Source organism: Lutzomyia longipalpis, chromosome 4 (assembly GCF_024334085.1).
Source record: "Lutzomyia longipalpis isolate SR_M1_2022 chromosome 4, ASM2433408v1".
NCBI classification, from domain to species: domain Eukaryota; kingdom Metazoa; phylum Arthropoda; class Insecta; order Diptera; family Psychodidae; genus Lutzomyia; species Lutzomyia longipalpis.
Window position 1 is genome coordinate 9022850 of NC_074710.1, and position 23000 is coordinate 9045849.

Below are 23000 nucleotides of genomic sequence, written 5' to 3' on the forward strand. Positions count from 1 at the left end.
GATTTTGCGACTTTTTTTTTTAAAGTAAAGGAATGTCTGAAACGTGATTTGATTCAATTAAAAGAGAACGGAATGATACACTGAAGCATATGCTTCATGATTTTAGAGGGGAAATAAACTACAATGTGGGCGTGGCTTTTGCTAATCTTCTGCGATTTTCACACAGCAGTTTTTAAAATAAAATTCTAAGTCTGACCCTTTCTTTCGAATTTTTTGATTCTCTTGAATCTTTCATTTGATTTATTTCTTTAAGAATTTCTTGAGCACCTTAAAATACATAAACTCCATTCAAAATGAGAGGAAAATGAAATACCTAATTTGACGACTTTTGCAAAATTCTAGGGAAATATAAAATTCACATATTTTTTTCTTTGAAATAGCTCTAAAGAATTTTTTTTTAATAATGTGTGCTTGATACTTCTTAAAATATTCTACTAAAGTTTCTAAATTCTATTAAGTTATCTAAATCCTTAAGAAATAAAGAAAAATATTAAATGGAATCACAAAAATAATTTTTAGAAATTGAGCTTTTGGGAGAAAAAAACTGTCAGGAGCAAATTCAATCCAAGAGTTCAAATAATTAAATATTTTGAGTAGCTTTGAATAGTTTTTATTTTTTATAGAAATTTTTTATGTATTAAAATCTTCAAAACTTGAGTAAAAAATTCAATAAATCAAAAACAATTAAAGAAAATTTCCCTACAAAAGACAGGCTGCTTATAAATTTCTGTCCCACATTGTATTTAATAAAATATAAAAAAGAATTCATCCAATACAATGTGATTCACATAAGATTAAAATATTTAAGGTAGAGAGTCAATGGAGTCCATGGGAAGATCAGGTAGACAATACATAAAAGCGCAAATGATGACGCACATATTAATGTTCTGAAATGAGATTCAGCGAGTGTATCAACACTCCTCGTCGTCTCCTTATCGGCTAAGTCGTTTCTCAGGGGGTCTCTCTTAGTCTCTCTCAAGCTGTATAAGTGGGGAGGAATCTCATATAAATGTTAATCGTTCTGCTGACCACACCGTAGTTGATCATCACTAATCTCACGGTAAACATTTTTGTCGCATTTTTGCTCCGCAGGAGAGTGACTGTTTCTTCATTCTTATTCTTATTCTTAGTTAGAATTTAAGTTTGTGTGCGCGGCCAAGAAACTCCAACGCAATGTGCACAACTCGGTGGATTCTGGGTGGACTTCTTGTGGCCATTGCGATCTCACTGGGAAATGCGGATGTATCCCATGTTGGTGAGTCAAGTTGGCAAAAAAATATATATATCTTCCCGATTCTTTTGGGCAAAGCTCTCAGTGTGGGGGATTTTTTTCTGCCTTAATAAAGTGAAAAATTTACGAGAATTCTTCATAAGGAGGTGGGTTCGGTGTGCTGGCAAAATCTTATGATTTTGCACACCAATTTGCACTCTTGTGATTTTTTTTCTTATAAATCCACGAGAGTTATTAATGCAATTGACATTGGACTTGAGGTGGCAAAGACAGAGTAAGAGCATAAAAATGTGGTCATTTTTTTTTCAAATTAATAAAACCACATCACCAAAAAAGGTGGGAGACACCTTACAGTGAAAAACACATTTTTCTGGCTTCTTTTTTTAACTTCTTAATCTTCCACAAGCCATGGTTGAGCAAGAAACCGGATTTTCTCGAATGTGATTTATTTAATGGTGAAGAAGAAAAATTATGTACAATCGTGGAAGCATCATTGAAAAGATGTTAAAATAGTATTTTATGCGAAAACTAATCACAAAAATATTTCCGAGTATTTTTTTTTGAAGCGTCCTTGTTGTGGCGAGGAGAAATTCCAGTAAAAAAATGGAGATAATGCAAAACAAAATATTTTACTTGAGAGATGACATCGTGTGTGACCTCGGTGACCTTTTTTACCAATTGCATTCATTAATTTTCTCAATATAGCCGGGTGTTGAGTTAAAAATCACAAGACTAAAATTCCGCAGAAATAATAAAAATCTTATGACATCCCAATAAACATTTTGTTGAGGCAAATAATTTTCCAACTCAATTTTTCTTCATTTAATTGAGGGAAAATTGTGCAGCAATTGTGAGGGTTTAGATTTGTTGCTTACGTGGAGATTTTGCATAAAATATTGTTTGTAGCGTCTTCGAGGACCTTTCACAGATTTTTTTTATTAGGTTTTAGAGTTCTGCTAAAATATTCATCAACAAAATTGATCAAATTTGGTTTTATTATTAAGTAAAGAGAGCTATTCACACTTTGGGGGAAGAAATAATAACAATATAAGAGGAGTTTATTAACCTCAATTTAGTAAATTTAAGGAAACTTTTCTTCATTAAATTTTTTTTTAAGTTTTAGAGTTCTACTAAAATATTCATCAACAAGTTTGTGCAAATGTGGCAAAAGAAATAAAATTGATAAGAGTGTAAATTCCTTTAGCTTTAAATATTTTAAAACCTTTTAAAATAAAAAAAATTGTCCTAAATTAACTAAATTGAGGTTATTACTAATTTAGTTAATTTAAGAACATTTTTTTTTTACTTTTAAAAGGTTTTAAAATACTCAAAGCTTTCTTTAAACCTTCCTGTTGTCTAAAACTTTTTGAATATTGAAGGAAACGGCAATGCATTTAATCGATTAAGGCCAACAAAGTTAATGAATTTTCTGGATTTATTTTCATAAAATTAACAAATGTTAGGATGATAAAGAAGGGATAAAATGATTAAATAGGAATCAATTTTAAGGATAAATCCTTAACTATTTTTTCTTCAGGAAATTTTAATTCATAGTGATTCAGGTGGTTAATTTTTTTTATTCTATAGTCCAACCTTAAAAACAAAATAAAGATAAAATTTATTATTGTTTTAGTGAAAATTTTATTACGTTATTAATTGAAAAGAAAGCATAAAAATTCAGTTCACTTCTTTATTTAGGTTTTTTCTTGACATTTGGAGTATGTTTAATTCCTTCATCAGGTCTACAATTCTTTGGAAGGAATAATAATTTATTTAGGACTTGAATAGGTTAGATAAAAATTAATAAAATAATAAAAAGATCTTCTTCAACAGCAATTTTTTCTTAGGAAATTAATTATCTGGAAAAAACTGCCCAATAATTGTCTCAATTTGTTATCACAAATTGGCTCAAAAATTGAGATCAATATTTGCTCAAATAAATATATAATTTATTGCTTCGTAAACAAATAGAAATGTGAATATTTTCTGCTAATAATTTACTCTATAAGATTTGTCTCTCTGGAAGTTTCATTGAAGAAATTTTTGAGAGTCAAATAGGAAGTGTTTGTGGCTGTGGCATAAGTGTGATACATTCAGGGTCACCAAAAGACGTCAATAAAATATATATTTTACGCCTATCTTGAGACTTTAGAGGAAAATTTATTCCATATTTTTTTAATTAGTTTGTAATGTGAAAATAATTGCATTTTGCCATTGTTTTAATCTCTTTCTCTGATCTATTTTAAAAATCAACGTCTTCCCACTGTTTTACACGCGGCTTTTCTTTCGCGCGACTTGTTCACGTAACGATTTGTAATTTCCAGAGGGAGGGGGGCAATTGATGTCCCTCCCACAATTTTTTTTAAATTCAATTTTGTATTCAATTGATCGGCAAACGAGAGTGAAAACTGCGTAGAGATTTTCCCACGCACTGCGAGAGCGAAAGGTTTTTCTTCTGAACTCGAGAAATCCGGTTGAATTATTTTTTTTTCCTTTTGGAATTTGATGGGATTTTTTTTCTTGCTTCTGGTAGTTTCAGGCAATCAAACCCCTCTGACGGACATCTGCCTGGGATGCATTTGTGAGGCAATGTCAGGGTGCAATAGGGCAGCAGCCTGCGATGGTAACATCTGTGGACTCTTCAAGATCACCCACCCCTACTGGGTGGATGCTGGGAAGCCAACACAGTCTGCTGATTCTCCCGAAGCCACGGGAGCTTTTGCAAATTGTGTTACAGAGCCCTTCTGTGCTGGACGCACCGTTCAGAATTATATGAGTAAATTCGGGCAGGTAAGTTAAGGATTTAATCAAAGAAAAATCTTTTTTTTTTCAAGTCTTAAAAAAAACCTAAAGAAAAATTGTAGCGCTCGACTCATTATTCAGTGAATATTAACCTGCTCATAGAGTGAGTACTCTTAGATTGGCAGTAACTATAACGGCTGCCCACCCCTTGTCGACGATCTTCTGCCCCCAGGTTACAAATCCTCAAAAATAGGCTAAAGAATATAACAATCCTTTAGAGAGTATATAGGAGAGCACTGAGAGAGCAATTAGAGAAGAGAAGAATAGAGAGTGATAACGAGAGTAGAGAGTTAGTCGTAGTTCAGCCTTGGTCCGGGAGTGGCTGATGGCTAAAAGTGCTTTAATAGTTTAAGTGGTGGAGGTTACTGGGGGAGTTGACTAGAGCTTTTCTTAGATGATTTCAGACAATTTATGTTGATAAATTAATGAAATTTAAGTTATGAAAATTTTTCATAAAATTGGAGGCCTGAAGAAGGTGACAATCATCTCCGAAACGTCAAATTAACATGTAATTAAAATAGAGAAAAACTTTAAAGCCAAGACCTGTTTTTTTTTTATTCTCAAAGAAGAAAAGAATTTGGGAAATTCCAAATGACGTCAAAAAAGCTCCAAAAGCACGATGTTTTAACCCATTCGTGTCCGCATGAAACAGAAAAATTAAAACATGCTATCTTTGTATCTGAATATTTATTCTGTGGATGTTCTCAAATGATAATTCAGAGTCAAAATGTCTTCCTTTGCCTTTTTTACGTAAATATAATGCATTTCAATATCGGACAAATTATTAAGATAAATGAAGTCCGAGAAAAGAAATGTTTTATGTTTGAGTCAGCGTATGGCTCAATGGACTCGAAAGGGTTAATTTTCAATTTGTATAGTACAAGATGTATTAATTTTATTATCAATAGAGAGAGAGAGAGAAAAACAAATGGCATTGGAGCTCAATTAACTTTTATTTTCTCTCAACAAAAGTTGTCTTATATAAAACATTTAACTAAATTGATCGTCATGAATTAAACTCTCACTTTATCAGGCAATGTGGATTGATTCGATTAATCTCACATAGGGACAATCAGATGGCTAATTATGGGAAAATAATTCCCATGTTTCTTCAATTAGAACAATTTTACGTGAAAACATAAAAATCATATTTTTAATTGATGTGAAATAAAATGAAAAGAATTTAATGAAATAAAATGAAATTAATGTAATTTTCTCACCTTTCTCTCCGCAGGATTGCAATAAAGATGGCGTGGTGGATTGTACGGACTACCTGTCTATCCATATTCTCGGTGGCTACGGATGCGGTGGGGAGATTCCGGCTAAATTTACAAATGCCCTCAATCAGTGCCTCTACCAAGCAAGCGCCTTCCAGAATTCCTTTGGCAAATAGACAAAGAAATCAAGCAGAAAAAAGCTCCCTCCTCACAGAGCTTTCCACATAAAAACTTCATTTTCAGAGCCTTTTTGGAGAAAGAAAAAACAATGAAAATTCCTTCTGAATCACTCGAAATCTCAAGAGATTAAATGCCATTTTTTCTTATAGAACCTTTTTTGTTTCATTTTATTTTAAACATTTAACAATACTAATCCAGTCTATTCGAGTTTTATTTATAATGCATAAACGGTTTTATTAGTTTTTTTACTATTCAACTACCAATTTTCTCATTTTTTTATTTATGCAATTCAGTGTTGAACATTTTTTTTAAAATTAATATCTTGTTTCTTTAGTTAATCATCTGAAAGATAGGTATATAGAGATATATATTATTCCAGAGGAGAAAAACTCTGGTGGGAAAAATTGTTCTAAATTGACAAAAATGCATGGAATTCTCTCAATTTAAATATTTACTGTTTTTCTTTTAAATTCTGAAAAATTGTGGAGAAAAAATTCAAGAAATTGGCAACATTTTTCCGGACTGTTTGTTTTCTTTTCTTTTTTTTTCATTCAATAAATAGCCCTCATTTTCATTTATATTTATTTATTTATAGATGAAAAGTAATTTTATTTTAAAAGAAATTTTTATTGATTAGGGAATGTTGGGACTACTTGTACCTAATATTTTTTTGCAAGATACTTTACTATGATTTTGTTTGTCTGATGTGAATGAGGAAATGAAATGAAAAAAAAAGAATAGACAAAATGAATAGACTCCTTTTAGTAATTATTTTAATTTTTTGCTTTAAAACGTTTATTTTAGGCCATTTTATGTTCATTTATTTTTGGAAAAACAGGAATTTAAGTTTAATTTATTGTGTGTGCTCTGTTTAGCTTCATAGTAGAACTATAAGAACAATCAAATATAAAAAAAGTAATTTTTTAAAATCAGAAAACAATTTTTTTGCAAATTCCAGAAAAATATTTTGAAAGTTTTTAACGATGGAATAAATGAAGAAATGATTTTGGACGAGACCTACTTAATATCTCAGTAAAAATTTTCGCAATGTTACAAGTAGCCCTGGTCTCCCCTATTAGAAAAAAGGTGTTAATATTTGAAGAAAAAATTAGAAAATATTTTTCATTCTTTAATTTTTCTTAATTTTTTTTTACAAAAAATATAATTTAAATCGATATTTCATTATTCTAAAAAAAATTGAAAGAAAGCTTAAAACTTTTAATCACATATCTTATAAAAAAATCTTAAATAAAACTAGAAAAATAATAATTAGTCAAGTAAAAAAATATTGCTCAATACTTTTTCTTGTTTCAGTTATTATTGCTCACTAATTGGAAAAATTTATATTTAATTTTACAATTAATGATATTAGATTTATAATTTATTTAATTATAGTCTGCTAAATATCTCACTCTTCCTCGATAACGCAACACCCTTATTTAAAAACCTTCAGTCAAAAATAGTTTTCTGTCGTTTTTTTTATTTCTTCTTAAAATTTTAAACTTTCAGATGACTCAATAACATTTGTTTCTATTTTTTTGGTTATAGATTTTAAGTTTTTCTGTCAATTTCATATTTCGATAAATTTCTTTTAATTTCTCTTTAATTTTTCGTGTTCATTTTCTTGTATATAAAGGATGCAAAGAGTGTTTTACATTCCCCGTGAGAGTTAAGAGAAAGCGCGCATTTTAAACTTGACGTCATTGATATAAACTAAAATGAATAGACTCCTTTATTTTCATTCCGTTGGATAAGTTAGTGGAAAATGAATTTAAAAGTCTTTTAAAAATCTTTTTAGGGCTTCTCATGTTTTTAAATCTTCAAATAAAAACTCAAATTGTCGCTTTTTGAGTAACTTTGGCAGTTAAATTAGAACTTTCTCCTTAAGAATTTATGTTTAAAATTTTCTCAATGTGAGAATTATTTATTTTAAATGAAATATTAAATACAAAGAACACAATTTCAAAGTTATGATAAAATTAACTTATGAAATTATTAAATATTAAAAATATTTTGCAGCAAATACCATCACAGGGAATTAATGTAAAATCATGCATCGGCTGGTTTTTTTTTCTCTAAAAATTCATTCTAAATAACTTTCTCTTTGAGAAATTCTCTGTGAATTAATTTTTTTTTCTTGTGTTGAGAGGAAGGAAATGAGGGCGGACACAAGTTTTTTTCTTTACTAATAACTTACATAAATGATTTTAAATAAACTATCCGAAGAATCCTTTGGCCATAGATCCTTCCTTTTTTCTTCGTTTCTTCTCCTCCTTGGCCAGCATCTTGGCAAGGCGTTCCTCCTCTTTGGCAATACGTTTCTCCTCCTGCACATCAATAAATTCGACAAAAATGTAATTAATCTTTTTTTTTGGGGGACATGTGAGAAAAAATATTTTCAATTGTACCTTTCTCATTTCCTTTTCCGCTTTTAGTCGTGCTTTTTCTTCCTTCTTGAGTACCTCCTGGCGTTTGAGGTCATCGCTGAGACTTCCTGGAGCTGTGCTGGAGGCAGAAGGGGTGGTGGATTTGGATGTGGATGGCGCTGGGAGGTCAGCTTTACTCTTGACTGAAACACTTTTGCCACTAATGGGTGATTTGGCGCGAATTGGAGCAACTTTCGATCCCACACCGAGGCTCTTTGCAACCACCGGTGGTGCTGTGGAGGATGCTTCGGCAACAAGGAGGGGAATTATATCTGTTGGGCTGGTGGATTTTCCCGTATAGGTGCCATATCTGAAATGGATCATTTAGGGAGGAAAGAGAGGGTTAAAATGTATTTTTTTTGCGGGAGAATTGTGGGATGAAAAGTAATGCACCTTAGTCGTGGATTTGAAACGTGAACAGGAGATGGGGTTGGGAGACGTCGTGCTGGACTCCGGAATTCCTTGATTGTTGGCAAACGTGACCGCATGAGCAGCTCTGGTGCACGTTCTCTACCCTTTGTCGGACGATTCTGATAGGTTGGATTGCGCGGGATGGCACCCAAGCATCCACTAGGGCAACTGCTGTTATGCTTATGATGTGATCCAGCTGAAGAGGCGGATGACAGCCCAGATGTGGTGGAATTGTCTGAGCATGAGGACGTATTGGAGACTCCTGCAAAAAGGGGAAAAAAAAGATGAAGAGAAGGGTATTCAGGGCATGTCGGTGGCACATTTACCAGATACGCACGAAGAGCCTGAGCTCATGGAATAGAGACTTGCAGACTGAGCCACACGGCTATTCATGCTGTATGAGCTGGCAGATCCGGGTACCTGTGTGAGGAATAAAAGGGGACACAAATGAGGCGAAACCATCATGTATGAAAGGGACAAGATGGGGGAGGAAAGAAAAAAAATGTGTTATGCTACATTAAGGACACGAAAAAACTGACCCCCCAACTTTTGCTGCTGCCCATTGAGTAACTCGACGCTGATCCCTGAAGTCGCCATGACCCAGAACCAGAAGTCAATCGATTGATGCGTGCTCTGCGTGGATTGGCAAGACATAATATTTGAGAATTTTGCCTTCTTGTTATATTTTTGGGGGTTCTTTAACATTAACAACACAGACACACACACACACCCCCTCATTCCATTCCCTCCACACTCACTTCCGCAGGAACTTACCTACATATCACGCACCGCAGAGGAAGGAGTCTCTGTGCCACGGCGGCCTGCAAAAAAGGCAAAAAAAATTATAAAACTTATTAATATGTACAGAGAAGAAAAAAAAAGAAAATTCTCAATCTTCCAGCACGCGCCAGGAAGCAAGAAGAATTTCTATATTGATTTCATCGAACTGGGTTAACCCATTTTATAAAAAAATAAATAATAAATCAATTTAAAGAAAAGAAAGACAATTTATTAATTGACAACCATTTAGCTATTAAATAAAATAAATTGAACCATCAACGATGCGAATCATTGTCATGGATGTCGGGCTTAATTGAAAGGGAAATTAATAAGTTTTTGGTGAGTAATAAACAATAAATAATATTTTGAAAATGATGGGATTTAATTGCAATTTGTTACTTTCCGTTTCAGCACTCTCCGTGGAGGAGCTTTCACCGCATCACCGGGTATATTTCCGGGAAACTCACCTGGATGGTTTTAACAAAGCACCGTCGGCAGACAACACGATGCCCACATGGGGATGTTTGCATTGTAGCACGTGCATTAATGCATATAACACATTCATCTTCCTGCGACGTTGGGGGTTCGGGTTCACTCTCTTCCAGCTTATTCAGGAGTTTATCCTTCAAAAGAAAAGAGAAAAATTTGAGGAAATTTTATAATTATTTTAAGAAAAAAAATTTACAGAGACGTCGCTGGACAAGCTGAATGTTTTTAGGGGTTTTACAGAAATAATTTCCGGAAAATAAAGTTTTAAATTTCAAGCTAGTTTTATTTTTAATTCGCAAATTCTTTGCCTTGTTTGAAGAGAAAAAAAATTTACAGAGACGTCACTGGAAAATTTTAATGAATTTTAGCTGTGTTTCTTTCAGACACAGCTTTTGTGTACCGAGCAAAATCGAAAGTCGTCAGATCGGGCTCAAACTTGGTATGAGCACGAATTAGGGTCCCCACATTCCAAAAAACGTATGCGCCAAAAATAAGTTTTTTTCCGGCCGGCCGTCCGGCCGTCTGGCCGTCCGTAGTATAACGCTAAATTGCGAGAGAACGGTGATAGATAGAGACTTGCGGTAAACGGCAAAGTTTAAATATCGACTGGAAGACATCCGATTATGAGGTCAAATCCACCCCCCCACCCCCCCGTCCGCCATTTTGAATAACCTCAAAATTTTGTTTTCGCTATATCTCAGCCGCTATTATAGCTAGAGGGCTGAAATTTTGATATGTTGTAGGGGACATCAAGACCTTTCCAACGATACCTCATTTTCGCAAATCGGTCAAGCCGTTTAGTCAATATGGCCGCCACAATTTTTTATCGAAAATCGACCATAACTCGAAAACGGCTTGACCGATTTTGATCAACCCGGGCTCAAATGAAAGCTTTCAACAAGCCCTACAGCTCCCTAGAACATACGAAGTTTCAAAAGTGACCGCTAGGGGGCCAAAAATCAAAAACAAAATTTTCGATGAGTTTTCGATGAATATCTCGAAAACGCCATTATCGATTTGCTTCATTTTTTGATATGTTATAGCTGACCATATTATCTAGCTCCATGCCAAAAATGAAGAAAATCTATGTCGCCGTTCTCGAGATATAGCCTTCCAAAGTTGGCATGTCATATCTCGGGTTCTACAAGTCCGATTTTGATCAACTCAAGTGCAAATGAAAGGTTTCGTGAAGCCCTACAAATGTCTAGAACATTGCAAGTTCGAGAAATGACCGCGAGAGGCGCTAAAGTCAAAATCAAAATTTTCGAAAATTTCGAACTCGAATATTTCGAAAATGCCATTATCGATTTACTTCATATTTTAATATATTATAGTTGAGGTTAAGACCTTTCCAACGATAGCTCAAACTCGAAAATCTATGGATCCGTTCTCGAGATATGGCCTTCTAAAGATTTCTTAGGGTATGACTTTTCAACTTTTCTCGACTTTGCGCGTATTTAAATTAATTTGCGTTCTAGTTTGCTCTCACAAAATTGGTACACTGAAAGAAACACAGCTCCCGTAAGCTTGGTCAGCTTACCCGTACATTTTTTAGGTTTAGAGGATTTTCTGCAATTTGCGACAAACTAAATATTTTTAAAAAATTATTTTAAGAGTTTTTTTACCGCAGAAAAGCTCTTTACAATACAAGAAAGCTGATTACATAAAATAAAGAATTTTAGTCGTAAGATGAACATTATTTTAAAGGAGAAAATTCATTTTTTTTACAGAAAAAGAGCCCATGAATTGATTATTTTTTTATTTTGTTATTATATAGATTTAAAATTGAAAATGATTTAACCCTTTTGTGTACATAAAAACTTTGGAATATGTATTCAATATTTTATTGCGATATTTAATCGCATTTAACCCTTTCTCGTCTATTGGGTCATACGCTGACTGAAACGTGAAACATTAGATTTTCCTGGATTTAATTTAAATTAATTGCTTTTCTTAGTAAGAAATGCATTAAGTTTATGTTAATATGGCCAAAAAAAATTTTCTGACTGAGAAATGTCTCCTGAAGGCAATGTTTCACGTGAACGAGAAAGGGTTGATGTATTAAGGGAAGCTTTTTAAAGGTTTTCTTTAATCTCCATTTTATGTATCAAATTCAGCTCATTACCACGCTTTAGAAATGAATAAAAATTATTATAATTTCAAGAAAATAGATTTTTTTTTAATTTCTATTATTGTTTAACCCAGTTGTCCTGAAAGAGTTAAAAATAAACGATTTTTTTTTCATCATCATCACTATGGTCAAATAACACAGTGCTCAACAACTTGGGCTATATGCACGATTTTTTTTTTTTTTTTTTTTTTTCAAAAGAAGTCTTTTTGTGTTTCTCCGCAAGATTTCTCGCATTTTCTCTTGCATAAACAATTTAATTGCATTTTCCCCGAGGAATAGGAAATCTTCAATATTATTTAAAACCTTTTAAGCTACTTGAAAGTCCTCCAGGATCTCTCGAGTTTCCTCTAATTCCCAGTGAAAATTAATTGAAAAATCATTAAATCAATACCAAGAACATAAGAGTTTTTTCTCTTGCCGTAGCAATATAAATAATTTTCCTTGAATGAAAATAAGTTTTGTGAAATTGCTTTCGGAAAAAAGCGAAGAGTTTAGGGGTGTAAAAATTTAATTTAACGGATTGATGGAGGATCAGAGAAGGGATATGTCGTAAATTTTATCTCACCCATCTTGTATTAAAATGCGAAGAGAATATCAAATTCACTTTTCATCTCTGCATTGTGCATAATTTTCCTTTCTTGCAGAAAAGCTCATAAGTTACTTCTCTTTCTTCTCTTTGCTTTTTTGCTTTATAGCCACCCAGTTGTTGGTATTATGTGCTATATATGTTGTAAAAATTTCCTTGCGGGCTTCTTTTTGCGGACCAAATCCTTATTGCGCGATTTCTAAAACCGAACTAACTTAAACCATTTCAGAGCGAGAGAAAGAGCGGACTTTTTTTTATTACTCCATCTAGTGGTTAAATTTGAAATCATTTATTTGAATTTTATTTTTCCACATATGTATAAAACAACCTGCGCAAACAAACAGAATAACTACACACGAGCAATTTCTCAAGATATATCCCCAAGAATTGCGGAAGAAGGTTGTATGATGAAAGGAATGAAATTCAGTGGTGCATGGAGATTTATGCGGCGATGTGCAGAATAATATATTTCACACCCAGAGAGAGAGAGAGAGAGAAGGAGAAAGGCGGGAACACAATAAGAGCATAATACTTGAAAAACAATCCGGCATAAATACTTCTACGGTGTACCTTTAAAAATTAAACCTTTCGCGAAATGGAAAATTGAAATGCAAAAAGAACAAGAAATTACCATTTTTTTTTTGCAAACATTAATTTCGTCAATTGCGAAAAAGACATCGAACGTGATTTTATCACCAATTTCCCAATGCTGCGAAATATAAATTAATTCTTTTTCTTTCAAAGCAAATGCCATGTGAACGATTAACTGAACGATCGTGTCCACGTGAAGACAGGCGTGTGCAGAATCACGTGTCATTTGTGAATAAATAATAGGGAATTTATTTTAAATGTTAAATGGTATAAAAGAACATGCTTTCCACCTCTTTGATGGTCAACCATCGACACTATAATCAAATTATCTCATCATGGTGCATCGCACTCCCCATGGAGATCTCACTGTATATCTAATCGTCTTACTTAAGACCCATAACCTTGAACTACTTTCATTTTGTAAGAAAGAAAGAAAAGAAGACAAAAAATTCGAAGCGCTGAGAAATGAAAAATTGCTCTGTTTTGCTGCATTTGGTCTCATTTTTTTTCTGATGCGGAAGTGAGCCAGCATCCTCAGCTCAAAGGACGAGGGAGCAATTTGTGCTGATTTGAGCTATTTTCATTGCGAAATTATGCAAATATGTATACCGAGCACTTTATCGCTTCCATCCCATTTGCCACCATCGTGACATTTTCATATATACATCTTTCCGTGCATTTGAGCACATAATTTCCCAGCAGGAATAACGTGGTTTGAAAAAAATAATAGGTAGGGGAGAGCGGGGTTAAAAAAGTCACTTAAGGGTTTAGAAAAAGCTTAAAATATCATATTTCCCAAACAGATAAAGCGAAATGTATAGTCCAATTCTTTAGTATAATTCTTGCCCTACAACTCTTTCTAAGATCATTTTGTTCTATCTAGCTAGGAAATATGATATTTTAAGCTTTTCCCAAACCCTTAAGTGACTTTATTAGCCCCGCTCTCCCCTACATATTTAGGATCTTTAGGATGTTTAGTTGGTGCATCAGAGGCGTAGCAACGAAATCTATTCAAGGTTGAGTTATTTTATTTTTAGAAAATAAATAATTTTGATTTTGAAACCTAAAAATTAATCATGTGAGTATCTTAAAAGTAACCGCAAAATGAACAAGAACAAGAGCATCGAGGGGCAAGACTCATATCCCTTAATGGGACCTTCTGGTTACAATTACGGTTTAAAAGTCGAAATTAAGAAAGATATTCCTAAAAAATAATATTAAGACTGGTAAATTCGAATTTGCGTGTTTTTTAACGATTGACGTTTTCCTTTTTGACGAAGAAGCTTTTATTCTTGTTTTTTCAACGTTTTTTTGTATTTTTCTATAATTGTTGGCATTTAACACGATTTTTTTTTAACATTTGACGTTTCTTTTCAACGTTTGACACTATAAGAATTTTTTTTACGTTTGCCATTTCTTTTATAATGTTTTTTTATTTATAAAAGAATTCCTAAAGATTTTTTTTTGAACCATTAAGATTGTTTTTCATGAATTTATAACGTTCGTCGTTATTTTATTGAAACGTTTGACAACAAATTTGACAATTAAAAAAAGAACTGACATCACTTGTTCAAATTTTTTTAACAATTTTATGATTTCTATTGTTAAGCAATCTGCAATAGTTTTTAATTTAACGTTTGAAGTTTTTGTTAAGGTCTCGGTATTTCTTTTTCTGACAATTGACACTTCTTTTCTAACATTTGACATTTCTTCTAAATATTTGACGTTTTAATACGTTCGATTTTTTTTCTTTTTTGATTTTTTTTTATGTATTTTAAATTGTTAGGAATTTCTTTTGATCTCATGAATATAAAATAAAAAAATATTAAACTTCCTAATTTTTGGGCTGTTTAATCACTCAAATATCCTTCCTTGGCTACGACCCTGGTGTGTATGAGGTGTGTTCTAAAAGGGACATTACACACAAAGAAAATAAGAAGATTCAAATAAATTATTTTTCTTTCGTAGAAAAAATAGTTGGAGGCTAAATAAATCAAAAAGTTTTTCCTTAAATTTCTTCTTTATCGCCTTCAACCATCTATATGTGAGATCATTCCAATTTTCTTTCAATTTGTCAAAAATCATCTCACACACTTTATTTTTCATTTCTTAGCCTCTCTCTCTGCTGCTGGACAGGAAGTTTCATTTTCTGCCCTGAATTTTCTGGAGCACAAAATAGTGGAGCATTTTAGAGTGATAAAAGATTGAAATCTGTCCAAGATGCCGCTTCAATACAATCTTCACCACAGTGAGAAACTCATCTAAGCGTGGTGTACGAAAAAAAGTATATTAATTTCCGTTTTAGAGGAATATGGAAAAAATATAACACAAAATAGAGATCATAAAATTGCGATAAAAACATGCCATAGACGGGGGCTATTGTGCAATTGGACGCAACAATGATGAAAGTGTGTGGTGGAGACTTCCGACTTTCTTAAGCTAGTAAGGGCGTGGGGGGAGGAATACGTTGGGCCTAAAGCGTCCTAAAATGGCCCATAAAGAAGCAAAATGTTTGACCAGAAGATTATTAAGTTAACCAAAGGGCTTCCGCTTTTCTTATCCACACACCTTCGTTCCATTTTTCCAAAAAGGTATCATAATTTTCTTCAAAATGGACCATGCAGAGAGAATGTCTTAATGAAATCATTCGCACTGTGGCCATTACATAGCGGATGGTCATGAATTCTTTGCTTAACCTGCTGGCCGCCAAGACCTTGGAGCTTCCTTAGAGCGCCAAGGTGGGGTCGTTGAACGACCCCAAGAAGGAAGTCGATTTTCTCATAAACTATAAAACCGGGAACTGTCGGGTCACTACCTTTAGACTCCTTATATAGTCCTCTTGCCCCTTGCATCACAAATTCGCCACCCGGAAACACGCAGAAGAAGATATTAGGGAAAAACATTTTTCACTCATTTTTCACACTTTCTTCGTGAGAAATTTGCCACGAAGTTGACCGCAACTGCTATTTTTTTTCACTACTTCTCCACATTCCCCTCACTTCCCGCACCGTGATAAATGGCAATATTTCTCGAATATTCTTTATTGTTTTGCTCATTTATATGCTTCTAATTATGTTTTATGTTGTTTATGTTACTTATTCGCGATAATTCTGACACTGAGAAGGTAAAGTGAGAAAGTAAACACAACCCTTCAACCCCCTTCAACCATATGATTTATGATGTGACTAACTTCATTCTGAGAAATTTTCCGCAGCATGGCCGTTACACCAATTTTTGAATTCCCTTCTTCTACATTTTCCTTAATAACTTTTCTTGTGGTGGACGGATTGAGCTGAAATTTTTACACAACCTCCTCAGATAACCAAAGAACTTATTTCCAAAAGATGGGAATGGTATCTTTTATATTTATTAAGTTATAGCACGAAATATAGGGCTGGGGTCGTTCAACGACCCCGCTTGGCGGCCTAGAGGTTAAACAAGCTCATAATTTTTTGCCAAAGAGGTGTTAGAAACTTAATGAAGAGCGGCCAAGGTGATGAGAAAGAAAAAAAAAGTGTGCGATTTTTCAACATTATCCCCATTTTTTTCTCTTTTCAACTATTTTCTCGCACTTGCAAAGATAAATGTGTCTATTGACCTTAGGTGAATTATTCATGAAAAAAAACTCGCACTGTTTGCACGTAAAATGAGACGAAAGATGTTCAAATTAGACGACCAATTGCCAAATCTTCGGTACAAGAACTATCTCTATTGATTTGTCTCTCAAATATCTCCTCCTAATATAACTTTACTCAAAAATTGCACGTGCTGCATTCAAAAAGCTCCCACACAGAGTTGAAATTCATTGTAGATTAATGATTTAACAACCTGCGATGGTTGAAGAAAAATAAATAAATAAGATGATAATTATTTTTACAAATATTCGTGATACGTAGAGAGAAGCTGTTTTGAGAAAAACCAAAATTATTTTGGGTGGAAGGATTTAGCACATCGATAGATCGACTATTTAATGTCTTAAATACACGCTATTACTTTACATTTGACCGTCAAAATTCAATTGAAATTACTTTGGGAAAAAAACTCATAGTCACTATTTTTTACAATTGATTTATTCATCAGAAGAAAAATGTTTTTTTTAATGTTTTTTTTTCTTTTATTATGTTTAAGAAAATTCATAATGAAGGTAAAAAAGGAGTTTTCTCCGTCCGGTGAGCGCTAATATTCGTTTTATGAAGCGAATATTGCAATAATTTTACGAATATTCAAACTAAAAGTATAATATTGTTAATTACTGAAACAATTCTGAGTAACAAGAATCAAAGGAAATAGTATTTTTAGAAACGAGAATTACGGAAAATTTTTAGAATGAAAAAAATGTTAGAAAATATTAAAATAAACCGGAATATTTGACAATATTCAGAATAACAAGAATCTTAGAAAGCATTTAGAATAACGAGAGTATTCGAAAATATTTAGAATAACGAGAGTATTCGAAAATATTTAGAATAACGAGAGTATTCGAAAATATTTAGAATAACGAGAGTATTCGAAAATATTCAGAATAACGAGAGTATTCGAAAATATTTAGAATAACGAGAGTATTCGAAAATATTTAGAATAACGAGAGTATTCGAAAATATTTAGAATAACGAGAGTATTCGAAAATATTCAGAATAACGAGAGTATTCGAAAATATTTAGAATAACGAGTATTCGAAAATTACCAGAATAACGAGAGTATTCGAAAATATTTAGAATAACGAGAGTATTCGAAAATATTCAGAATAACGAGAGTATTCGAAAATATTTAGAATAACGAGAGTATTCGAAAATATTTAGAATAACGAGAGTATTCGAAAATATTTAGAATAACGAGTATTCGAAAATTACCAGAATAACGAGAGTATTCGAAAATATTTAGAATAACGAGAGTATTCGAAAATATTTAGAATAACGAGAGTATACGAAAATTACCAGAATAGCGAGAGTATTCAAAGATATTCAGAATAACGAGAATATTCGAAAATATTCATAATTACGAGGGCATTCGAAAATAATCAGAATAATAAGAATCATAGAAGATACATCTCAAATATGATTTCCTCGACGAATTTATGTACATTCTTCACGATTTTTTAACGAACATTTGTACCCCTTTTTAGAAAATTTCTCGAAAAATCTGAATATTTCTCAATTATTTGATAAAAATTACTTATTATCATTTCAATCATATTAATTAAATCTGTTTAACTTGATGGAGAAGAAATTTTTGCAAACATTTCGCGTTAGATTTTTTTAGGTCGCTTCGTATTCACTCAATAAAATTAAAATCAACGTAAAAAGAAGCATAAAATCTTTATGATTTAATGCATCTCCAAGATCTTATCCGGGGAGTTTTCAAAAGTGATGCTCCGTGCAAAATCAACTCTGTGGATGGAGAAAAGTGGGGTCTCTTTTGGAGCTTGGCTTTTTGAAAATTTGGTAACTTATGCAAATTGATATTGGAAAATGTGGTAGTTGAAATCAAACGAAAAATATCGTCCTCCCCACCTCTGTGACCGCATAAATCTCAGGAGCGCTATTGTTGGGTACTTCGAGCTCACAGTGGTCAGCATTGCTGCAACACTCAACGCTCGGACGCGATACGCGCGAGGTGCTAAGCAAGGCTGAGTGAGGCTCACAGGTCTACTATACTCTCATATATTTCTCAAGTGACCCCCCTATTGTACTACCATAATTAAATAGTAGTAAGACACAGAAATAGTAGCTGAGAGACCCCTAATCTTCCCCCACGTTGGGCAGAAATATTTTCCCTTCACAGCCGACCCAAATTGATTGAGATCGCGCGCGGAAGTTGCGAAGCGCGCCAATTTTAAAGTGCATTCAATTTTTACGTTTATTTTTTTTTAAAGGAAAAAAAGAAGAATGAGGTGTGCCAATTAGTGGTTAAATTGCTGCGTCAGTGCAAAAAGAAGTTTTGTTAATTGGTGAGAAAGTGTTTTTGTCTCTGTGGAAAATCGTCTTGTTTGGAATTTCAATCCATCACACGGAGGAGGATCATGAATGCAATCGCCAATATTGCCAACATTGCCAATACAACGGCCGCCCTATGTTCCGTGTTCACGCTGATTTTCGGTAAGGACCATCACGCACGTGGGTATGACCGTGAAAAAAAAACTCCTCAAAATCTCCTGCAATTTCCGCTGTGGAAGACACCATGCAATTTGCGTGTGGATTATGCAAGATGGCAAGACCGCAAGACCAAATCCATTGAACTTGACATTTTCACGCACATTTTTCGCCTTGTGTTTCTTTTTTATAATTTTTTTTCTTTCTCACACCGTGCATGTACACGTAGAAATGTATTATATATTAGAAGACCCGCACTTGGAGACGTGCAGAACATTGAAAAGAAAAAATTCATGTCGACAGCAATGAGGGCATAACAATTAACTTGCCATATGATTAAATTATAATTTGATAGTTTTTTTTTCTTCTTTTGCACCACCTCCCACCCGAAAAAAAATCAGAGTCCATTCATGGTTAATCTCGCGTCATGGAGTTCGTATCTCGATGCTCGTAGTAATTTTTGTCACGACATTTTCTCAATGAAGTTGATTTTTCTTCGCGCGCGGGGTTCACGTGCTGCATTGAGGATGATTTGAGATGATAAAGAGATTGAGAAATGATTTTCTTAATTATTGTAATCCGTTGGAGGTTTTCTTTACTTCATTAAATATTTTAATTTTAACTATTTCTAATAAAATCTGATAAAGTTAAAATTATCTTATAGGGTGTCCCATAATAATCTAGAATGTTTTTTTCACAATATTAGATTTTTTCTTAAATTTCTTAAATTGATTTTGGTGTAAAGAAAAAAAAATAAAAGAATGAATTAGTTGGAAAGATATTTTCTATAAAAAATATTTTTTCAACGTGAGATAGATTTTATTGGCAAAATAAAAACCATCTAAAGGGCATTTATCTGTCGAATTTAAATGTTTTTTTTTTACAATATTTTATGTTTTTAATAAAGTTTTGTTTATTAAAACATCTTAATATTTTTTATTATTTGTAGAAAAATATTTAAAAAGGTGAAAGAAAACTTAAAAAAAAACAATGAAAATGACTTTATCCAAGACACATTGGGAACAGTTTTAATTTCAAAGATTCCCAACGAACAAAATAAGTTCTATAGTATTCTCATTGAATACTTCAAGTAAAATTTATAAAACCATGAATATCCTAGAGAACGCTTGTAGATAGCTCATATATGTCTCTCAGACCATTATGAGCCAATCTGGCGCACTAATAAGGGCCTACAAGAGTTCTCTAGGATTATCCTATAACAGTGTTATAACTGTCTATGAAAAATATTATAAGAAATTTTGATTACTTATTAGTGCGTCTTATAATATACTGTGAGGAACTTATAGGACTGCTTATAAGAAGATTATAGAACTTACGAAAAAATTTGTAAAATTAAAAAAAAATAATTTTAATTATTATTTTTTCAATTTTATATTATTCTGAATTTTTTTTTGGTATTTCGTATTTATATATCAAATTATTTTGTGATTATATTATATGATTAATTCATATGTATAATTGATGAGAACATATGTCTTGGATAACTTCCTCTGCATCCCGGGAACATATCTGAAAGAGTTAAGAATACACACATATCTTGCCAGGCAAATGTGTGAATTTCGTATTTAACAAAACTCCTCAGAATTTATTTCTACCGAAGTATACGGGATATTTGGTACACTTTTATACTCGTAGAACATTATGAGAGCTCTTAAGAACCTTCTGAGAATTGAATTCTTATAACGATCTAGTTAGCTCCTCAAAAATGCTCTAACAAAATTTCGCATCTCCCTTGAGAAAGTATTGTACGTACGTGATAAATTTACTTTTTCATGTGAAATATTGCCTTTCTGAGCTACCATACTTTTGCATGGTAGAGGCGTTATGTCAATGCTAATTAAATACGAGAAAAAATCCTTTCTTTTTTTTTTCTTTGAAAAATCAACTAGATGATGTATTGTTGCGCATATTAGATCGATTAGATCTCAAAAAATAACTTATATTTAGCAATAAAAATTAAACTCTAATAATAATTTTTCATTAAGGCAGAAAGAGGTTTCATAAAAATCTTATAAGCAGTTCTATAAAATTCTTATTGAATGCTATAAGCTTTCTTTTGAGAATTTTCAACTTATAATACCCCATTATGAAACATATTTTCTTGTAGAAGATTGATCCTATATGGATGGGCTGTAGGCTTTTATAAGAAGAGACTATTGGAATTATTTTCCTGAGAACAAATGACTTATATCGAAGTCCTATAGAGAACTACAATCATGGCTTATAAGAGCAAAATTCTAGTAGAATATATAGCCTATTTAATCCCTTTATAAGACAAAAAGTTCTGTGTTACACCATTATAACACCTTTTTAGAACTTTTAGTCTTTTAAGCCAAATAAAATGTTTGTTGGGTTATAATTATAGAGTATTTTAGAACTATTTCTCAAGAATTTTTCACTGTAGAACTTGGTTCAAAAGCGACGAATCTCTATAAAAATTATGTGAAGTTATGTCTTTAAATTAGAAGAAGATGTTTAAAATTGAAAAATTTGAGAACTTTAATTTTTAAAATTATCTTTTTGTTAATTGTTTTAGGAATGCTTTTCTTGTTTGCATTTGTATCTTTCCTCTCCTTTTTATAAGAATAAATTATTTCAATCATCACGTGAATTTAACATTTTAATCCAAGACATAGAATTAGTTCTCAAACATAGAATTTCATTTGTACTATTTTTTAAAACAGTTCTTATGTTTTTTTCCCGCAATTTTTGTTAGGGTCATTGAGATCAAGAAATTTATCCTTAAACCCCCTCTGTGTGAAGTGAATTCTATGTTTTATCTCAAGACACAATATTAGTTCCCAAACATAGATATTCCAACATTCTTCTAATAACTAGTTCTTTAGTTATCAATATCCTGTTTATTCTGCAAGCTTAAATAAATGATCATTTTGCCGAAAAGATTATTTATACAACAAATACGGATTGTAGATGGATGGTTTCCCGTTCAAATATTTTCATTTGTACTTGCTTCTCATTCTATAAGAACATATATTTGATCATAGCGATAATTTCTTGTCATACTTAAATATTTGAAAAAGTTATGTTAATATTTTTTAGGAAAGAAATTGAACTAACATCGTCCAGTGAGCAAATGCAAAAAAATTGAGAACTTTTCTCTATATGCTTAAAGCTCGTTTGAAGAAGTCACGGCGATGATTGTTCAGAGGCCAAAAACATAGAACATTGTCACATAATAAGTTCAAGAGTAAAATACATTATTAATCTGATACAAACTAATTACTTTCAATTAATTAGAAAAGTTGTGAAGAAATTGATATCATCGTAAATTGTACATGACATTAGTAGGTATGGTATGTGTCTTTGATAAATAATTTCAACATTGTGATCTTGGCTTAATTTTGAGAACTAAATATTTGTTGTATGAAAGTATGAGGACAAAATTTTATGATTCTCTGTGAATTCTCAATGTCATTCCAAATAGCACTCAATTAATAAATATTTTCAAACAGATTCGCCCCATGCTAAAGCATAATTTTTCTAAGCACACCGCAGGAATTCCATATAATGTATGATGTATTTAAAACCGCAACAATTCATAGTTTTTAGAGTATTTAATTGCAGCATTTTGGAATTAAACCAGTTGAAAACAGTGCAATATAAAAATTCTCGTTGACGATCTTGACCCGAAATTATATTATTTCTCTTTAAGTTTTTTTTTGCATCACGCTACATAATCACCTAATTTGCGGCAGAGTGGACTCTCATCGAAATACAATTAATAAATTATATATATACCAAGAAAAATTGTATAATAAAGTCATTTATTAGCTCTGTGGATTTAGCAATGAATTGCAAAATTTGCCTTTGATCGCTCGGATCGCTCCGTGACCATGAAATTGAATAGTTCTCTTTATTTTTATTTTCATTTTCGAATGGGGGCACATTGCAGGAGGTTCTCCCTTAATTTTCAGCCCCTCACCGCGTGGGGAGTGTGTCAATTGTTGCTCCATCAGGGAACCGAAAGATATTAGATTTCTTCTGTACACGAGGTGAGATTCATCGAGTTTCAATTTCTTTAATTA

The 23000-nt window shown here is 32.5% G+C and overlaps 2 protein-coding genes across 4 annotated transcripts in view; one reads left to right on the forward strand and one right to left on the reverse strand.

Moving 5' to 3' along the window:
- Positions 1-886: 886 nt before the first annotated feature.
- On the forward strand, positions 887-5581 carry LOC129796254 (lysozyme 2-like). Of its 3 annotated transcripts, none has more exons than XM_055838042.1 (4): positions 887-1060; positions 1131-1255; positions 3765-4021; positions 5268-5581. In XM_055838042.1, exons 2-4 carry the CDS (start codon positions 1174-1176, stop codon positions 5424-5426), a joined length of 498 nt encoding a protein of 165 aa, XP_055694017.1. In that variant the 5' UTR covers positions 887-1060; positions 1131-1173; the 3' UTR covers positions 5427-5581. The 3 variants fall into 3 exon arrangements, with proteins under 3 accessions (XP_055694017.1, XP_055694018.1, XP_055694019.1); XM_055838043.1 differs by having other exon boundaries at positions 960-1060; positions 1135-1255; XM_055838044.1 differs by having other exon boundaries at positions 1018-2419; positions 2496-4021.
- Positions 5582-7031: 1450 nt separating this feature from the next.
- Positions 7032-23000, reverse strand: part of LOC129796159 (uncharacterized) — a 31707-nt gene continuing 15738 nt past the window's right edge. The window contains exons 2-8 of the mRNA XM_055837928.1: positions 9515-9670; positions 9042-9088; positions 8807-8900; positions 8594-8687; positions 8250-8529; positions 7839-8166; positions 7032-7757 (exon numbers count right to left, since the gene is read on the reverse strand). Of these exons, the coding sequence (XP_055693903.1) occupies positions 7647-7757; positions 7839-8166; positions 8250-8529; positions 8594-8687; positions 8807-8900; positions 9042-9088; positions 9515-9670 (1110 nt within the window). The 3' untranslated portion in view covers positions 7032-7646. The remainder of the gene's footprint in view (positions 7758-7838; positions 8167-8249; positions 8530-8593; positions 8688-8806; positions 8901-9041; positions 9089-9514; positions 9671-23000) is intronic.

Coding starts and splice junctions, on each gene's coding strand:
- LOC129796254 (XM_055838042.1), top strand. CDS start 1,174: ATGTGCACAACTCGGTGGATTCTGGGTGGACTTCTTGTGGCCATTGCG. Junction 1,256..3,764: donor TGCGGATGTATCCCATGTTG/GTGAGTCAAGTT, acceptor TGCTTCTGGTAG/TTTCAGGCAATCAAACCCCT. Junction 4,022..5,267: donor ATATGAGTAAATTCGGGCAG/GTAAGTTAAGGA, acceptor TTCTCTCCGCAG/GATTGCAATAAAGATGGCGT.